Source organism: Phytophthora parasitica (genome assembly GCF_000247585.1).
Source record: "Phytophthora parasitica INRA-310 unplaced genomic scaffold supercont2.8, whole genome shotgun sequence".
Classification (NCBI taxonomy): domain Eukaryota; phylum Oomycota; class Peronosporomycetes; order Peronosporales; family Peronosporaceae; genus Phytophthora; species Phytophthora nicotianae.
In genome coordinates, this window is record NW_008648994.1 from 927925 (window position 1) to 947641 (window position 19717).

At 46.0% G+C, this 19717-nt stretch overlaps 7 protein-coding genes across 7 annotated transcripts; 2 read left to right on the plus strand and 5 right to left on the minus strand.

Moving 5' to 3' along the window:
• Positions 1-1059: 1059 nt before the first annotated feature.
• Positions 1060-1703, minus strand: PPTG_05882 (hypothetical protein; the record flags this gene model as incomplete). The annotated part of the gene is made up of 2 exons (XM_008899612.1): positions 1060-1235; positions 1478-1703. The coding sequence occupies 2 exons, from the start codon at positions 1701-1703 to the stop codon at positions 1060-1062; spliced, it is 402 nt and encodes a 133-aa protein (XP_008897860.1).
• A 1912-nt stretch (positions 1704-3615) lies between these two features.
• PPTG_21773 (hypothetical protein) lies at positions 3616-4860 on the minus strand (the record flags this gene model as incomplete). The annotated part of the gene is made up of 3 exons (XM_008899958.1): positions 3616-3706; positions 4199-4347; positions 4786-4860. The coding sequence occupies 3 exons, from the start codon at positions 4858-4860 to the stop codon at positions 3616-3618; spliced, it is 315 nt and encodes a 104-aa protein (XP_008898206.1).
• A 6185-nt stretch (positions 4861-11045) lies between these two features.
• Positions 11046-11613, plus strand: PPTG_21774 (hypothetical protein; the record flags this gene model as incomplete). The annotated part of the gene is made up of 2 exons (XM_008899959.1): positions 11046-11108; positions 11362-11613. The coding sequence occupies 2 exons, from the start codon at positions 11046-11048 to the stop codon at positions 11611-11613; spliced, it is 315 nt and encodes a 104-aa protein (XP_008898207.1).
• A 3570-nt stretch (positions 11614-15183) lies between these two features.
• PPTG_21775 (hypothetical protein) lies at positions 15184-15417 on the minus strand (the record flags this gene model as incomplete). The annotated part of the gene is made up of 1 exon (XM_008899960.1): positions 15184-15417. One exon carries the CDS (start codon positions 15415-15417, stop codon positions 15184-15186), a length of 234 nt encoding a protein of 77 aa, XP_008898208.1.
• Positions 15418-15489: 72 nt separating this feature from the next.
• PPTG_05883 (hypothetical protein) lies at positions 15490-16052 on the minus strand (the record flags this gene model as incomplete). Its single annotated transcript, XM_008899613.1, has 3 exons — positions 15490-15711; positions 15803-15999; positions 16043-16052. The coding sequence occupies 3 exons, from the start codon at positions 16050-16052 to the stop codon at positions 15490-15492; spliced, it is 429 nt and encodes a 142-aa protein (XP_008897861.1).
• A 1426-nt stretch (positions 16053-17478) lies between these two features.
• PPTG_21776 (hypothetical protein) lies at positions 17479-17700 on the plus strand (the record flags this gene model as incomplete). The annotated part of the gene is made up of 1 exon (XM_008899961.1): positions 17479-17700. One exon carries the CDS (start codon positions 17479-17481, stop codon positions 17698-17700), a length of 222 nt encoding a protein of 73 aa, XP_008898209.1.
• Positions 17701-18385: 685 nt separating this feature from the next.
• Positions 18386-18646, minus strand: PPTG_05884 (hypothetical protein; the record flags this gene model as incomplete). The annotated part of the gene is made up of 1 exon (XM_008899614.1): positions 18386-18646. The coding sequence occupies one exon, from the start codon at positions 18644-18646 to the stop codon at positions 18386-18388; it is 261 nt and encodes an 86-aa protein (XP_008897862.1).
• Between the last annotated feature and the right edge of the window lie 1071 nt (positions 18647-19717).

Genomic DNA, 19717 nt, shown 5'->3' on the forward strand with positions numbered 1-19717 from the left:
GAATGGAAGCTAAACAACGCACTTAGTATTGCGTGCTGACCAACCATAGCAACGGTAAGCATGGCGGCCATCCTTTGACGTCTCATCAATAAACATTAGCTGTTGAGAATTCGAATAAATTGCATGAAGTTTTGCTTTGTAGTTAGCAACCTATTAAATCAAAGCAAACAAACAAAACATGTTTAGTAAATGAACGCAGTGTAAAGATTTAAAATAAAATCTTACCTCGAGAGGAACGCTTTCTCTTGCTGCCCGAGTGATTACTTTACGAGTGAGGCCCAAATCAAAATGGAGAGCGCGGGAAATTGTAGACAGTGAAATATTCTTCACGTCTGGATAGTTATCACGAAGAAAGTCTTGAAGCTCCTCTAAATAAAACGTTGGATGGATTTTTACGTAGTTTTCAACAGCTTGTAACACTGCTTGTGACCACCGTGCCGGTTTTGACGGCGGTTTGTTCTCTTGTACGACTCCTTTCTCCAGAAATAAGCTGTACCAGCGAAATATTGCTCTCGGTTTCGGACCAAATCTATCACTAATAAAGTCAACGTCAAGTCCGTACACATGCATTAGCGAGATGGCACGCCACCGATAGTCAGCTCCATAGGCCATGGGGATGAACGACTTGACTGACTGTTTGACAAAGAGTTGAGAAGTGAAACCTTAAGTGGAAGAACAGTGGAGAGTACAAGTCGCCTGGGAGAGACGACAGCTCTGAATTGCACTGTTGCAGTTGCATTTCTGACTCTTGTGCTTCTAATTCTGTCCGTAGTTTCTAAAATTCTGCGATGTGTATCACTGAAAACAGAGTTTTAGTTGTAATCAAAAACCATAAAACCTATTTACTATTTAAAATAGAGTTTTTATAACTAAGAAATATACCCCTCCTTTGTCAAAACATGTGCAAAGCACAATAGTTGTCATGTATGATGCAGCATCTGCACGGGTGGTGAGATGAGAGTGGGTGTAATTCTATATGTAAAAAAAGGAAACACATGTTAAAGGCTCAATAAGTTTCGGAAAACAAAACGTAACATGCCTCATTTCTGATAAAAAATGTTATGTTCCGTCGTCTACATTTATCACAGTCGGCGTGAAGCGCGCCAAGCCCCGACAGTATCGGGCTTTGCGATTGCGCTGCCCAGTAGACAGCGCATTTTTGTGAACCACCGTGCGTACAGCGGAATTTTTTGTAGATACAACGAAAACTTGCATGTATTTCATCGGCGAGGTTTCTACAAATAAAAAAAATGTTAATGCTTGTTAGATATTCTGAATATTTAAAATCCATATTTTTAATGCACCCATTTGTTGTATGTTGCCGAAGACTACGAACTGCGAACACAGAAATGGAGATTGAGGCTTTTTGTATAGGATGCGACTATCATGTCAAACGCCGCCCACACCTTCACCGGTACTTTGGGAATGGGGATATTCACAATTTTTTCTTGCTATTCTGCCTTAGTAGCAACCTCACCAATATGCTGGTTTGCTCGCTCGCGTAGCTTGTACTCATCGAAATATTTTTCACTGCTAGCCATTGTATCCACGCCCTCCGCGTTCTCTGTACTTCCCACACTCTCGACAGTGTTTGTGTTCTCCACATTCTTGGCACTCTTCACGCTATCCACTTTACACTTCGACGCATGCTTGTCCACCTCCCTCTCCTCAATCTCACGACGCACTGACTCTACTCTCCACATTCTTCGACGCCTCCACACTTTCCACTATCTCGCTGCTTTCCACGCTCTCCACTGTCACGTTACTTTCTTCACTCTCCACTACCTCGCCACTTTCCGCGCTTTCCAGTTTCTTGTCATATCCACGTTCTGCATTTTATTCGATATCTCCACAATATCAGGCCGATTTGATTGTTGTTCTTCGAGGCTTCTTAAGTTTCGTACGCAGTGATTCGACATCTGTGGGAGATCGTGATCGCTTGTTATTGCCCTGGTCACTTATCGTATTTGTCGCTGTCTTGAAATCTGCAAAACATTAAATACTGTGTCAGATCCGGCAATCAAAAACCATTCTTGATCATCATTTAATGACTTCATAGTCATACGGCAACCATACAGCTACTTTAGCGTACGGTAACTATACAGCAACTTTGTCGTGCGGGAACCGTACAGGGACTTGGCAGTCGTGACAACATCTAGTTTGAATGATAAACGTACTCAACGTTTTGCGTGTTCCCCCAGATCGTCCGGTTTTCCTACACGGCCATTCTTCCACTTTTTTACGAGATAAATGGTCACATACTCGATGCATACAAACTCAGTAAGCTAGAACATGTCTTCACGCTAGTGTGATACAGCATATCTTTTTTTTTCAACTCTCTTGGAGGATGGCGCCTTCGTCGCCTGGAGTAAAATCTTCATCAATGGAATAATGCTTCTCGATACTGAGTGTAAGTTGAGCGTAGTGTGGCGCATCACTGCCCCTGGACTCGCTTCGTAAGCGTCGGCCTACGACACCAACCCCACAGTACTAGTTAACAGATATCGAGGTCAAAGTCTCATAGCTTGTTGCTCATGTAAGCCAACGCCCCTTCTTCTCCCACGTCGTGACCCTGCTGGCTCTTCACGCTATGTATTGCCTGTATTCGTCCCCGTGTACAACGAGTCCTGTAGCGTCGCCTATGCCACGTGTCGACCTCGTTACTCGGATTTTGGAAATGGACTGTTCAGAGTTGACGATTCAGGAAATCATTTACGGTAACTGTGTACTTAATACCAGTAGGCGAACTTAAGAGGTCACGTAAGTTTTGAAAACCATTTTACGCTAGAGTTCCTTTTTTTAATTAAATAAAGCAACTTTTAGTCCTTAAAGCAACCTTACATGTCTCATGTTTAAGGTTGCAGTAACCACTCCGGTATGCACAAATACATAACAACGAAATTGGATTTCGTGACAGCACGTGGGCGATGCCGAACAGCCTTATCACTTTAAAATGCTCTATAAATGTACTACTTTGACGATTCCGAGAAAAGAACTACCAGGATACGCAGAGCTCTCCATCAAGCCAACTGGCGTACTCGCCCAAATATTGCTGAAAGCAAGTGGACAACCATGTAGACATTCTGTTACTTTCTCTTTTCTATTTACGGAAGTGACGAATATGTTACCAGGGTCGACTTATTCGATGTTACTTCTTGTATATCACATCGAAATCCATGCATCGGAGACGATGAGCAATTCCCGGACGCACAGACTCTCGCTTTCGCCCATGCAGTACTGGCGAAGATAGATGAATTCGTCAAGGTAGCCAACACGAAAAATTCGCGAATTGCAATTTTCTTGATCCCCGGCAAAGCTGCACCTCCATGACCTTGTGGACGACGTTAACCAAGTAAAAAAAGAAGTCCAGCGTAAATTCAATGAGCACTACCTCAAGGAGTTTATCAAGAGGGACCGTGTTTGGGTCATATGCATTGTCGCTTGCCATTTAAAAAGTTGCCTGTGTCTAGATAGCTGCCATAGTCATCTAAGGTAGGGCGACATGAATTATTGTGGGCAAGTTAACATATTGCAACGTGATAGGTGACATCAATTTCATTACTAGAAGCATCATATACTCATTTAAACCCTCTGTGCTCGAAATACGTCCTACGTTTAGCATGCCATTGTAGTAGGTTTGAATCCTAACAGAGTTTTGCACGGAATACTGCAGTAAATGTAGCTTTTACATCTTGCGTCCTTGTTCCTGTACGGAGAAGACCAGAAATAAGCTAATTATAGAGTTGTTGTTTTATTATTGTGAAGTCGGCTACCCCCCCCCCTTTTAGTAATCAGTATGTTCATCAAATGCTATTTTACGAATTACATAAATGAGCCACACCGCAGACAAATGAGCTTTTCCCTACGACATATCTTCCAGAATGGATATTCTCCCCGGCGCTTTCTCTCTCTTCGGTACGATGAGTGCACCTAGATGCGTTGTGTTTCACAGATTTACATACAGAGCACTGGTATTTTGTTTTCGAATAGATGGTGTGTGACCACGAATGTCATCAGAAAAGAAACTCTGTAGCGAACTTTCAATGTTTTTGCTCACAACACCAGTCGACGTCCTAGAATCACTTGAGGTGGAGTGGGGTCGCAAAATCACGTTGCGATCCACTCTGACACACAGTGCCCTGGACTACCGACTAACGGAGGGGGTACTCCGATAACCGTGGGGTTGCTGAGGGCTCACCTTGGGTACCCGTCGGCGGGGCTGGTTACGCTCCTCTGGTGGACTTGAAGGGAAGCTTGGCGGGCTGGCTCCGTCTTGGCGGGACGCAGGATGGTGGGGGTGGCATAGCGTGGATACTCTTCAGGATACGCGCCAGGTAACTCGTCGATCTTGATCGACTTGGGGTGTGTTATTCCTTTACTGAGGGGGGGGGGGTCTAGTATCTTTCATTGCGAGGCTTGACCGCTCCCTATAGCGGAGGAATTGAGGGTGAGAGTAAAGACGATCGACCGGCCAAGCTGCAAACTCCGGCGACTGACACGTGTATCTGGTTGAAATAACTTGATTACTGTATTGGCTAATATGTATACTTCCCGCTACAGCTTTCAAATCTTGTACCGAAGACACTTGTTCTTAATATAAGGCAAATTCCACTATGTTATTCCTTTAACTCCTAGCGGTCCACTACCTTCTGCCCATCCCATAGATGCTCCTACTATCCCTTCTTTGGCCTGGTCGCGTGATAATTACCATGGGTACAAATCAGTTGATGCGTCAACAGTAGATCGACTCCTTTGGAAGTAAATCATATATCGAAATGATTACACCATGTCGATCTGCTCGGACGATTGCGCAATCTTGTCGGTGATGACGTAATCACTTGACGCGTCGTCATCGACCATGAGTCCTGGGACTGGATCGGGTCACATCCCATCCATCAGCCCCTCGCTCACCGAAGCCAACTGTCACTTCACCACACGCTGATGTCCGAACGACTTTCCCCTCTATTGGGGATGCGTTTTTGCCGTTTAGCAGTATCAGCTCGCTCCCGAGGGACCATGGATCTACTACCAGCTTGACGGTAAGTTGGTGAAGGCCGAATTGTGGTATCTTTTTTAAGATCACACTCCAAGGGAAACATAATTACTGCATCTCTGTATAATGCTTGGTACGTAGTCAGTATATAACCAGGAAAAAAAACAGTGTTACTAACCCACAACGTGTCACGGCAAATTGTAAACTTGCTAGTATGTGGCGACAGGGAATTGTCATATGCTCCTTCACTTTACATCGACTACACGTATGTGTCGCAATATCCACTTCAAATTTTCTAGTTGCGTGAATAGAGCCACTGTCGGAGCTACTACGCATTGGATATGTTTTGTGGACCACAAAAAGTGTATTGCTTTGCTTCTGTACGAAAATGTTGTCTGTCTTATTTTCTCCCTCTCGAACTTTTCGGACGCGAAAGAAGTTCGCGTTATTACCCTGTTTGATTCAATTCGCGCACTCGTCACTATTTGAAGATACTATCTTCGAGACAGTGTGGCAGAATTTTTCCAGGGCAGGCTATCCCGAAGTCCGGAGAGTTTGAAAACTTTGGTCAAACGTTCGATACTACTTGTGGTTCTAATTCCAAATAGCGATTTGGCATCGCCAAACGTTGGAGTTTCGGGCCATTTGCACTTATACCATTCAACTTCAGATGGGGTTGGTTGGAAGTTTCCCAGCTTAGTCCAATTAGTTAACCCTTCTAGTCCTGTATGCTGTATTGTACAGCAGAAGTATTATAGGAGGTTTTAATAATCAGCGAACAACTCAACATCAAAACAAATCGCATATTCAAATTTGTATTGGGTGTTATGTAATCCAAAGGATGACTGATTTGCCGCAAATCGACGAGGCTGTCGGGGTAAGTGTGGCTTAACTTGACCACTATCGGGTGGATAGAGGTTTTCCCAGCTTGCTTTATCCCGTGCCACCCAGTTTCGAAATCCCCCCGTCGCGACTTCACTAAATTACTCCCACCATCACTATGGAAAAACCGTTCAAACAGCTCTGGCGAGAGCTCTGTAAGCAGGGGTGGAAGCCAAAGCCGCCGACCGGTCTGAACAAGGATCACCGCTACGTCCGCCCAGGAGGGACCGTTCGGGGAAAAGAGGGCGTTGATTACTTCACTGGTATACACCGTAGATATATATGATACTGACGAGAGGGTTACTAACAATAGTCTACATTAGAGATGAAGACGCGCTCATCGTGTACGCAAGACCTCGGGGATGGCTGCGTTTCGATGTTCTCGCTGGTGCAATGGACTCGCTGGAAAGCCCTACGTGCACCACCCCATCGACGTCTATCTCTTCGAGAACTGGTCCACACGGTGGCCCTGGAATAGCACTGGAATCGGCACCTCCTCTTCCTTCTTCAAGTGTCGGGAACAGAGCTTCTACCCCGCCGGCCGCTTCACTGAACGCAGCAGCTGTTCCTCGGAAGAACGGCGAGCCACAGCCCGTTCATAAACCAGCTAAGGCGCCTCGGTCGCGGCGCACAAAGCTCGTGAAGATACCCCGGGTGGATCCAGCTCGAAACAACCTTGTCATGACTGATACAGCGGCGGTATTTGGCTCAGGAACCCGTACGCTGCCGGATACAGCACAAGCTGTAACAAGCGAAGGTCGTATTCTGCTGGATACAGCACAAGCTGTAACAAGCGATGGTCGTATTCTGACGGATACAGCACAAGCTGTAACAAGTGGAGCTCGTATTCTGCTAGATACAGCAGAAGCCGAAACTGGACGCCATTACCGTCCACAGAACATAAATCTCGATGAGGAAGAGAAGGGTGACATTGGTGTTGGAAACGAGATGGCAGAGTTCAACGTGTACGACTCCGACCGGTTCATGGTAGCATTAGCGAAGTGCAACGGGTCTGAGGACCCCGATTCTGATGACTCTAACCTCTGCGACTCCGAGCCGGAGAGCGATGCGTCAATTGAATCTGACGAAGCTCCCACTGAAGACTACATTGACGCGGTGATGAACAGCGAAGAGGACCTGACAATTGGTGATGCTGAGCCAGATGGAGTAGACGATGCTGACCTACGCGATGAGGATTTCTACGAGGATGCCGTCGAGGAAGATTGGAGTCCACGGGAAGAGAATCATCCGGACCCTGAATTTATAGGCAGCACTGAGCTGAAGATGATTGCAGAAAGTTGGAATGTATACACAGAAGATCACAATGAAGAGTTTCAAGTTGATGGAGCAAATGACCTATACCGTGGGCGATACGGACCAACTCAGTCTGCACGTGCATATGCTGATTCCCCTCTCGGAATCTTTTACTACTTCCTGCCGAAGCTGATGTGGAAGAAAATCGCTGAGGAATCAAATCGCTATCGTGAGACCACACTAGAAGCGGTCGCCCTACAGCAGCAACGACGTCAGCAACTGCGGCAAGCTACGAATTCTAAGGGTCGAGTGCAGTCGCTAGAAGACATCATAGAATCGCTGAGGAAGGTGAAGCCATTTCAGCCCCATGAGATTGTACACTATATTGCACTACTTGTTGCTCGCGTAATATGCCCGCAACGGCGTTCTACTGGAGCGTATTGGTCTACGAGTGAATGTGGCGCAATTCCGCGAGGAACATTCGGCAAATTTATGAGTCGAAAGCGCTTTGAAGACATCACGCGCTTCTTGCACTTCAATGATAACTCCAACAACCGGCGTCAGAAGGACAAAGCATGGAAGTTGCGTCCTGTTCTTCAGTTTGTCGAGAAAACGTTTCGCAATGGGTACCGTATGGGCTCAACTGTTTCGTTCGATGAAGGTATGATTGGAAGCAGACATCAATACAATCCGATGCGCATCTACATGAAGGACAAACCAACGAAATGGGGGACCAAGTTCTACATGGTGTGCTGTGCCGATACAGCATACTGTTCAAGGTGAGCTGGGTTATTCTGTTTCCTACAGCATACTGTTTTGTTTGTACTGTAGTATACAGCATATCTAATTCGTTGTGCTGTATTGTACAGAATAGAGATTTACCGTGACACTCAGTCCGCTATCTCCAAAGCAGTTGTTCGGAACCTCAGGAAGGCGTTACGTGGACAACCCGGCAAGCGGCTTGTGGTGACCGATAACTACTACACCTGCGTAGAGCTTGCAGAGCGGCTACTTAGAATGGGGATCTACACAGTTGGTACAACAAGAGTCAATCGAAAGGGTTGGAGTGGAAGCATTCAGTTTCCTAGTAAGAAAAACAGATTCCTCGAGGGGCGTACCGAGTTGCGTACAATTCTCGAGTACCTGGTCTGGTTGCAGTGTCCTGGAAAGACTCGCGCGTCGTGAACTTCATGGCAACGGGCTGCAGCACACGACGAGTGGTCGTGCAGCGGAAACGCAAAGGGGATGATGCCATTTTGGACGTACAATGTCCGGAGCTTGTGCGGACCTACAACAAAGGGATGGGGGGGGGGGGGGGTGTTGACGAGCATGATCAGCTGAGGCTTCACCGCTACTCCATCCAAAAAGCCCTGCGTCACCTGTCCTACTACAAAAACCTGTTCTTCGGCATAGCAGACATGGCGCTCGTCAACGGGTTTATCGTCCACAAAATCGTGACGAACGAGAATGGAAAAACCGTACCTTCCCACGCAGATTACATGGCGAGACTCCAGTTTGAGCTTCTTTCACAGCAAAAGGCTGACTTTGAAGGTAACATGCAGGCGCAGAACTTGCTCGCTGTACCAGCACACGGACTGCCTCACGCGCTGACAAAAAACACTGATACCTACAAGAACAAACCACGTCAGTACCTGTGCAAGGTATGCTCCGCGTACTCGGACAAACAGCATCGAAGCTTTGAGACGCCATACTACTGCAAAGAGTGTGGGCTTACCTTTGGAGGCCGTGTCGCGCTGTGCAATAAGGTGCGCCGTGAAGAGTGCGGAAACACCGATACATGCCACCAGATCTGGCACACTACCTGGAAAAACGGTACGATTATCCCGCCTGACATGAGGAAGAAAATCAGATTTAGAAAGCGTAAGGCGGAGGAGGTAGATGAAGGCCAGTAAACGTACCATTGGAGGAGGAAACTTTGCCCATTTGTTGTTGTGCACAAGTTTGATTGACAAAAAATGGGCAAAAGTTTCCTCCGCGAAGAACGCGCTCGTTTGTTCTCTTGGCCATTGGTTTTGGCGCGAAACACCGTAGCAAGCAGATATGAGAGGATAATAAATATATCAAGTGGTTAACCTCGGTTATGCACTCAATGTACCCACTAATATAACCAATCACGACACTGCTGTGATCAAAAACTGAACGAATGTCCGACTTTATTGCTGGAAGAGTGCTACAAACAGATAAATTGTGCACAGGTTCACCAGTATACTGGATTTAAGCTTGTTCTTACTGCTGTATAATACAGCATACGTGGAGGGACTAGAAGGATTAAGTGAATTTTAGTGATATAATCAGCAACTTTCTCTTCATCTTCGGTCCCTTCATTGATTGAACCAGGAGATGCTTGTTCGATTTCTTCTACAACGGCCTATTATTGTAGTTGTGACGAAGCACGTTACAACTTGTAAATCAAATCTCGGATTATAGTTTTTTTCTGTCTCCACTAAACGAAATCGATCTGCGACGTTAAAAGCGAGATGAAGACTGCAAAATTTAAGATGAATGTGCAAACCCAGTTGGTTGAGCAACTCTTGAGCGTTTAATAGCTTTCCTCTGTCTGTGAAAATAGGAGAGTGCGAAAAGTTCAAACCAGCAGCGATACAGTTCGCAAAAAAAACCAGGCGAAGTTGTCAGTTGTTTCTTTGTGAATTAATCCAACGGCAAGCGGAATGGTTTTCTTATTTCCATCGTGACCTAGCAGTGTGACACATATCCCGTTGTAACCCGGATTTTTATATGTGTACCATCGCACTCGGAAACAGGAGTACGCTTGCTTTCCAATTAGGTGACCGATAGAGAGAAAAGCACAAAAAACGCCCACTAGAATCCAATTGGCAACAAACACGCGAATTATTATCCCTTGAACTGAAGCGTGTCATCCAGCTAACAAGCGTTTTGTATGCCTGGTTGGCTTGTGCATTGGTGCTAATTGCTTTTTTCATCATTGACAGCTCTGTACATCGAAGCCGATCTATGTTCCATATCCACACCATTAATTGCACGCAACGACTCCACAAATCTCCTCTTTGAGCTGCTTAGACCCTGAACCATTGCTACCTTGAAGCCATTTAACTCCCTCAGTTGTGTGGTCGACGCCTGACGAGTACTGTTGCAAATATCTTTGTATTTTAAACAAAGCTCACTTACAAACCAGCTTTCGGCTGGGATGTGACTGAGCTTTGACGCCTTTTGTGTCTTGGGTTTTGGTCGATATAACAAGGCCACGAACCACTCACAATTATCGTCAATATATTTCCACGTTTTGTTATCTTCCACATTTTATCTGTCTAATGGACTTGTTGTTGTTAAAAGCGACATCTTTCAGGAACGCTGCCCACTACTATCAATCAGGAAAGCTGTCGTGTAGCCTAATCGCATCGCGTCCATGCGGGCGCAGTAAGTCTAGCCCTTTGGAGCTCATCGTATCAAGATTGTAGTGTTCACTGTCGATCAAAATGCGCAGGTGTAGTACGATGTGCGCCGTTATACATATAACTGGATATTACCAGTTCTTTTTTATATAAATATTAACTAGACATAGACACCTTTTTAAATGGCAAGCGACAATGCCTGTGACCCAAACACGGTCCGTCATGAAAATGTTGACCCAAAACGGTCCCTCTTGATAAACTCCCCACTACCTCAGCGCATTCCCCTCCCCTCCCTCCCTCGTCAGTACCGAGGTTGCACTAGCAACTGGTCATACTTGCCACGGAAGAGAACTTGTTGAAGGCGTGACAAGACACGTTGAATCTCTTGGGAGACAAGTGATTTGTTCAGAAAACCTCTTCCACATGGAGCTTGAGCGATGGTTAGCTGCCAACGGAATAAGCGAAAGGAACGGGAGCTAAGAGGTAGGGTTATGGTTTCGATGCAGTACCTACGCATTAGTATTATGACTCAAAATTACCTGGCCATCACAGTAACATCAGTGTCAAGCGAGATTGTCATTTCAGCGGTGAGTGCGTCTAGGCAATAAAACGTAATTTGCAAGCTGAAGTCGTTTCTAGACTGCAATCGCTTCGATGCTACGGCGTAGTGTACGCATCCAATAAGTAGGCGTAAAAACACAATGAAGTCTATTACGAAAATATTGCACGTACGCTGAATCTCCACATACATACATTGACCCCACTGTTCAGCTCATAGCTGTTCTTTTGTACGGCCCGCTCGTGTGCGTTTACTCATCAAGTATATACGGCGAGTTCTAGCCGCTGTTTGGAAGATATTCCCGCGAGTCGTGGGCCGCAACACTCAATGCCGCCAGCATCACCACGACGAGCGGCTACGGTCAGATCGTCTCGAGTTGCAAGCTCACGATGGGCATATTGCGTCTCGACAATTTCCACGTCTACGAGGTGCCGTCATTGCCCTTTAGCAGACTCATGAGCGCGGACGTGGATACCCAGGCCATGACGCCTTCCAAGCATGACTTGCTACTCAAGTTGCATGAGGGTTACTGATGTTTCATTATGTTCGTTACTCCTGCTTTCTCCTAATCCAGCGCATTCGTTGTCACGTCGGGTACAACGGCATTATCGGAGTGCTACTTAGTGGTGTCCAACCGCAACCACAGTACTGACGCTGTGCCACGGCGTGCTGGATGCTTTGCGTGCTGAGCCTGGGCTGGTGGGGTCTGGGTCAGCAGTTGGTCTGAAAAAGAATTATAGCCTCAGCTTCGGCTCCGGCATCCGACCCAGCACCTTCACCTGCTGATCAAATGTCCACTCGACAATTTCAGTACGAATTGATCTGAACAAGTTTCAGCCGGATCTCTATGGTGGCCGAATCGTCCAAGTAGCCATGACAACTGGGTAGTCCAGCCATAGTCCCTAAAGAGCATCTTCCCCTGTCCTGTTGGCACTTGCTGTTGTCCGAGCTGAACTTGACGCGCTTGGCGTTACCTAGTATGTTCTTCGCGAGAACAGTGCAGTTGAAGCTGCCAAATTTGTCGGTAACATGCTGCTGCTCCTGCTTTCAACCTCTGAATATCTAAAATAAAATTGAGCGTATTACGACAAAAACGATTGAAAAATAGAAGGGCAAATGATTGGCCACGACCACTTCTATTTTGTCTAATCACTAGCCGCTCATAACATTTAAGAAATGAAATACTACGTAAGCTCTATTTTTTTTTGCAGAAAACATGCATAAAAAATCGTTCATTTAGAATCCGAATTTAACCGAATGTATTCTGGTTATTTGCTTTAAAACCGGGTTGAATCAAATGGTATAAAAGGACGATCAGGATTTTCGAATGCAATCCGATTAAATCCTCGAGCTGGATTATTATTCTTGCAAAACTATTTTGTGTTCACACGCAAGACTTACGTGGTTAATTATTAGCGCATCTCCTGCTACTGCGGGCACATGTCGCCACCGTGACTTTTTCTTAAACAAAAGCAATATATAAATCTTAAAAGTAATACTAATAAACCCAAACCTTTAGCTTTCATTGTCCCGTTAGTTTGCTCCTACGAATGCAATCAACACAATATTACTCTGTAAACAAAACCCTTGACATTTTATTCGACGCCACTCCTAAAGATGTTCGAATGTTCGAAACCCTCCTAAAAATGATCAGGGGAGCTCTTTGTTGGACTTGCCATCGCAAATACCATGCAGTTCAGCTTCAAGGGTACACCGCCCAGTTAGCCATGGCCGCGCGCGTTTATACCTGCTCACCAGTAGCTTAGTAGCATCAAATCAAAATTAGAATTTTTAATGATATTTCAAAATCTTAGAAGGTTCCAAATACTGATCGGAAAGAGTCTCTGTTCTCCCAGACGATAGCATGGATTCCAGTTTGGTAATGAATGCGCAGCGGAAAACTGCATTGCCTCAATGTTTAAACTGATGTGGTATTAGAGGAGTAACACACTAGCGAAACAACATTAACCGCATTAAAGATGCTCTTGAAGGACAAAACCTGGTTTCTCTTTACGTCAGCATATATATTTTTTGATTTGAAATTTCTGTTAGATTTCGTAAAAATCAGTGAATTATTTTTATTTTCGCTATAGTCACCTGGGAAAAGAAGTATAATGAGATCGGCAAAAACATAAAAAATTATTATTTGGGAATTAGCTTAGCGTGGTTACACAGAGAGTGTCTTCAGCCGTAATATTAGCAAAATCCACTGCTTATTTGAATGTATCCTGTGGTGAGTTTGACGTCAAAACAATCATTAGAAATTCTCCCTTCTTTGTAAACAGCCATCTGGTAGCCCTCACACCGCGACTTGGCTTGAGCTTCCCATACTGCCAGCACGCATACCAGATCTCGAAAGAGGTACGCGCTTGCCCATTGAATGCATGCTTCACCTTGTTGCAAAGGTACACCGGGGACGCCTTGGTCTCGCCGGTTTTCTGGTCGATGATTTTAAACTCGCAGTTGCTGCATTGAAAGGATGTGTCCCCGCCTGTAATTTTTTTCTTCAGAAGAGAGCAGACTTTGCGAGCTCTCTGCCTGCGCTTCGTGCTGCCCACCGTGTTGTCTTTGCGCTTGTCCTCGGTCTGAATGGGCATGTGCCTTGCAGCTGCAGCTACGCGCTGCTTCGTTGGCGTGAAATTTGGCTCGGGTGAACTTACTAACTCCTCCCAGTCCCGGGGACAGATTTGGTAAAGTTCGAGTTGTAGCGGTTTCATGAAGGTGATATGGGAAAGCTTCGCCTGGTTGGCGGCCGTCCGAGCATGGTTGAACACGATCAAGGCGTTGATGAGCGCCAGATCAACAAAGCCCAAAAAGAGGCTTTTGTAGTATTTTTAATCGCACCGCTAGTTGGAGTGAATACCTAGTAGTAGCATGTAATATATACCATTCGTTATAAGTGAACCCAGTACTATACACGATAGCATAGCAATTTACCTTTGGAAACGAAGCTGGTCATGTACATCTACACCGCCCATGTAGGTTTGATAGTCTTTTATAAGCCTTGGACAAGCCACTTCTTCTTGCACACCACTCTTCGCTCGGCGCACGCTACGATCGAGGTCGGTGCTACCACCAGTAGACGGAAGGTAGGCAGGGCGGTTGTCCCACCATTTGGTTGTTTTCATGCCAGACACCAGGCTTGACTTAGCGAAGGTGAATGTTCCACTGTCGATTGCTGCAGGCCGCGACTGTACCTTTTTCTTCTTCTTCTTCTCCTTCTTCTTCTTCTTCTTTTTCTTGTCAGGAACAATTTGTGCAGCTAGCCCTTTACGGGTTGTTACCACCATCCCAACGCTGTAATATCCTAGTGTTAGCAGCAGCATGGCAAGCGAGACCGAAGTGTAGAAGCGATTCATGACTACCAGGCGCATTTGTTGTGGTGGCAGATCCCCCAAAGCTGCGCGCAGGTTGCGAACAACAGCCACAGGCTCGGTCCTTTCGTCGCGTAGTGCCTTGCCATTTGCTCTACCGGCCTTGCCTAAGTAAACCTCAAATCTGTATTGTACACAATACCACACGCATCAAATAGTATTAGACACGATAAATGACTTTGAGTTTAAAAAAAGAGAGAGCGTCAGTCGACACGCCCAGATACATACTGAATTCAGTATGCTATGTTGGAGCAGCACAGCATGAACAGTTTGGTGCCATACTTATGAGGCTTGTCCCTCATATACACGCGCATCCGGTTGACGGATGACCTCGACGGCAGCATGACCTCGCCGAAAGCCATTACCGGAGGTGGCATATAACCAGCTTGAAATGTTTCTTATAGAGCTTCTACGATTGGTCGCACTTTCCAGGCACGGTCAATAGCCGCATGAGGATTAGCGTTGCTGCTAAGAATGGAGATTCCTAGCAACGTGGGCAAAACGATCCCGCGACATGAAATGCCCAAAGCAACTCCGTGGTATGGCGCCCTCATCTGTAGTGTTCCAGTGATGTTGCAACTTTTCGTTGTTAGGGCAAATCGTTCGAGCAACTAGCAACCCGATAAATACATAGAGGTCCCTTCCCCTGATAAGGGGGCGACTCTGCGAATTTGATCGGGCGTTTGACGACGGAACCCAGGTTTCTTACGCTCACGTGCAACTGGTTTATCATACTGTGTCGTAACTCTCTCTCTCTCTCTCTTTCATTTTCTCAAAGAAATAAGTTTCGCTTTCTGCGGTAATGTCTTCCCACAGTCGTCGGGTCATAAAGTAGAATAGGGCGCTCGCTGCAGTAGTTGCTGCCGCCAATGCCGCTGGAGTGTTGCCGTACGCTCCGTCAAAAAGATGGGGATAGTCTTCATGCAGCCAGTTAGGCGAACGAGTGTCGTAAGGTCCCTCCATGTTCGGGTAAGGTAGTTGTGTCCTTGCACCACGCCACCCAGATGCAGCCATTTTATCAAGCACAGCAGCGTTTTACTTCCGACTGAGATTCTCCACTGTCAGACCCGCCATTCCGCCCACCGCTGCAAGCAGTGCGTCAACGAATGAGATGTCGGTAGGCGGAATATCCTCTTCATCTTGATCAAAATATTTATTGGGTGAATCAAACCCGAACAGCCCATCTTCGTTGAAAAACCCATCGTCGTCTTCTCCATCGGAATCAAGTACGACGTAGCTTACCGAAGAACTCTCGGGCTTTGTAATATTGATACATGTAACGTTAATACAAACATGTTATTACCATTTATCATGTCTTCAAAACGTGTATATGGACATGATATTGAACCGGATAGGGTGTCTGACTCTGCGTTTTCGAAATCATTAGCACGGCTAGAGGAATCTCTTCACAGGAGCCGTTGCTGGTATCACTGTCGAGAACGTGAGGTGAGGTGGGACAGAGCCGTTGTCGATGCTCGTAGTTGGAGGCAACTGCTTCAAATTCAGCACTCAAGTCACGTTGTTCTTTCGCAGAGCTTTCATCAACTATAGCAACACACAAACCAACATTAGCCCCAAAGTATCGTACATTCTGTCATCAAGATCCGCACCAACCGCTGTCGGTGTCTGGATCTGCCAGGTGTGGTACCTACTGTATACACGACACATGTTGCTCATCAAGCATTAGCCTGTAAAGTACATGACAACTGCGCTATCGTATAGTACCTTATCCTGCGGCGGTCGTTAAAGCTGCGAAGTGTGATATGGAGCCTTTTGACGGCGCTCTTGTGTTGACTCTATTACCCCGGGTTCTGACGTAAAGCAGCCAATACATGATGCACAGCAGCTAATTAGCGTGTATCGGACATGATAACAGAGGATCGCAAGTAATACCTTCTTCTACACCGTGTAAACACTGCTTCGTTTTCACGCTAGGCTCATTTTCAGCCTCCACTTCTGCTGTCTGTCGCGCCAACTCAGCTACTACCACACAAGTTTATCAATTAGAACCCAGAATACATCATACGTGTACTTCAGTGGGTACCCTTGTCAAGGTCGTCAAGATATAGCATGAGCTCGTCCGGGCCCACAAAAAATCCACGCCGCGCTTGTATTTTTTTTTCGTTTTGCCAGGGCGCAGATACGTGTGATCGATCTCCAAACCTGTAGGCTTCTAGGAAGCCCATCCTTCTTTCACCAATTTGATCCAACGCCGCGTTAAACCAGATATTCTGTCGCCGCGATGCAAATTCTCGAATGACAGCCAACGAGTGGCTTGCCCACACTACCTCTACTTTTCAATGAAAGGAATTTGGCACCCCAATACCTATTTCAATTAATGTTCAAGTAGCTGTATCCCTTGCACAGTGATTGGTCTTTATCTTGGGAGGAAGCCTACCTGTGCACCCGACACCCTACCCTAGTTGACAGAACGTTTGTATATCTCAATACAGAACTTAAGTATAAATGTATTATCGTGTATATACACGATAAGCCTTTTCTGATATCATGTCTAATACAGGGCTTCGGGCTGGAGGGGTTAAGATATCGCAGCGCGAGGAGCTTTTGCAGATGATGACAAAGCTGCTTAATAGGTTCGTTTTACATTGAATTGTTTGTTTTCTCTTCACGCAACTAACACGTGGATCTAAGCATTAGCGCGACGAAAATTGGGTATAAGTCTGAATACCAAGCGCTCAAGCGGTACTCCACAGTGAACAAGAAACTATCCTTTTTGCTTACTTCGAGAAAAACTGCCGTGTCATGTGGGCAAACTTTGCCCGTGACACGCATTTTACGGCTGGCAACACTATTTTGAACCGGATCGAGTCAAATTGGAACCAGCTGAAAATGCTGCTTGGTATGAAGACGAGGATCGACAAGACGATTGCAGGCCTACTCTAACATCAGAAGGCAATTACGCAGCAAATTGTGTCGGAGCTGGATAAAGAGCACTCCTCATCACGGCTACCGAGAACAGTTCCTTTGATCTTGCGAGCGGAGGCGAGCAGATTATCGAACAACATGTTGAAGAAGGTGAAAAAGGAATGGGAGGAGTTCGCGAACCAGGCAGATGTGACATCGTATGAACAAAGTTTGACTTCATGGGTGTGGGACGTTGGTCAACGAGGTTATTGCAAAGTTGGCTTCGAGCAGATTACTCACGGAGTTTGTGGCGCTGTCTGGAAACGGAACGATCACTTTCGAGAACATTTTGGGAGGGCTGTGTCGGGGGTGGCTCATTGACAGCCACATCGATTTCTGGTTGCGTATGCTCGGGAGTGTAGTGGGATATCACTACGTGTCTCGTCTTTCCTGTGGATAGTTGGATGGCCCTCTATACCGAAAGCGGCACTTGTACGCACCAAGTTCATTCTGCATGCGGTGAATCTGGGCTTAAACCATTGGGGAATCATAATGGTTCATCTACAAGCTAAAATTGACCCGGTGTTGCGGGCGCATGTTTACATGTACGAGCCTTTAATCGATAACACGATGGAATGCGTACCGTTTGGGGGGCATACCGATAGACAAGAACGACCCAGAAAGCAAAAGAAAGGAGGGTATTTGTGGCTTCCAGAAATGATGGCACAAAGCCTCGATGCCAGATGATGTAGAGTTTGTCGTTGACAAACCTGTGTGGCTCCAGACACCTCAACAACCTGATGCAGCAAGTTGCAGTGTACTAATCGTAGCTCTGGCACACAGTTACTTTTTTGATATGAGGACCAGCGGAAGTATGGATTCTCCAAGGACGACGTGAACGTTATGCGCTTGCGCATGCTGTGGGTTATCATGTAGCATTCGAAGGAGCGAGCTATGTCGGAAGGTGATGCTGCTTCGGCAACCAATATACTCCAAAGGTTGCAGGATGAGCTTAAGCAGAATCGATCGACTGTATTACTCTCTCGATGAAGATCTTTTGTCTGCATTACTGCGTCAGTCTGTTCACTGCCATTTCCAGAAGTATGCCGAACGATAGAAATCCATCGCCAACACCATCTCCGTCAATCAAAGCTGCCGCCAACTGATAGCTAGGTTCCTCTTCCTCTTCAATACGTGCTAGACACTCGATCTGGACTTCCGTTATCTTCTCCAGGCTTACGCGCATCTTGTCCAGTCTTTTCTTCATCTCAGCGAGGTCCTTTAATCGTGCACTCGCCAACTCACGAGTCAGCCTGGTCTCGCTCATCCTTGCTTCTCCGAGCGGTCTCTCCAAATATCCGCTAAGTGCTGAAAATGTAACGGTACATGCAAAAGAGGGGTACACAAACTCTAGGTGGTACACTAGTATATACGTGTCGCACTCGTCTGCGACGTCTGCGCACCATCCTCGGTGTCTCTAAATTGAGACAGTGGATATCAAGCTCAGACTCGAGCGCAGGTAAAATATTATTAAATACTCGAGCAGCTGTTCTTGTGGTCATCTTAAGACTCTAAGGTTGCAACAATTCCCTTCGCCTGGCCGTTTATGGGTTGCGGTAACGCCATTCGACAGTGGTCTCGTGCTTTTATACTGGTAGTGCTTCGGTACGAAGAAACGTACTGCCCAACTAAATTAATTCATGTCAGTGTGTTGTGTTTCACACACGACCTTATGCAATACATGAATCCATGTGTATTTTGTAACATTTGTATGGATTTTTACGAGGTATCAAGCTGCGGGGCGATAATCATGCATGATCAAATCGACTTTCAAACAAATAATTTTCCGGGTTCTGCTATCGGATGCGTTTTTACACACCCGGTCCGCGTTGTTGTTGCTGTGGTTGTCGTCTTCGATCCACTAACTGATCCGGATACGATCCCGCATTCATACTTTTATACTACAGCACTACATTGATTTACGTTCAAGGTAGTAAAACCACTATTAACGCAAGCTCCACTAATTGATGGATTAGTGTCTACGCATATCCTTGGATATACCATACCTAAATTTATCCGACCTCCGGCCCTGTCGGACAGGTACCATAATAATGGTACGTGAAGCGGAAAAAAAGCCAATGGACTTTATTTGACGAGTATGGTAATTTGTGTATTTGGAGGAAGATAGGAATGAATTGATGATCTGTACTGAATCTGTAGAGAGCCTGTTGAGTCTAGTTTATAGGTGGCTCAGAATCTCCTAAAACGGCCTATGGGCTGAGAAAATCGAGGAAAAAACCTGAAAAAAAGCAAATTACACTCGAGAGTCATGTGCTCTCTAGCCGGCAAAAAATAAAAAGAAGCCGAACCTGACAATCATCCGGATAAATTGACTGTC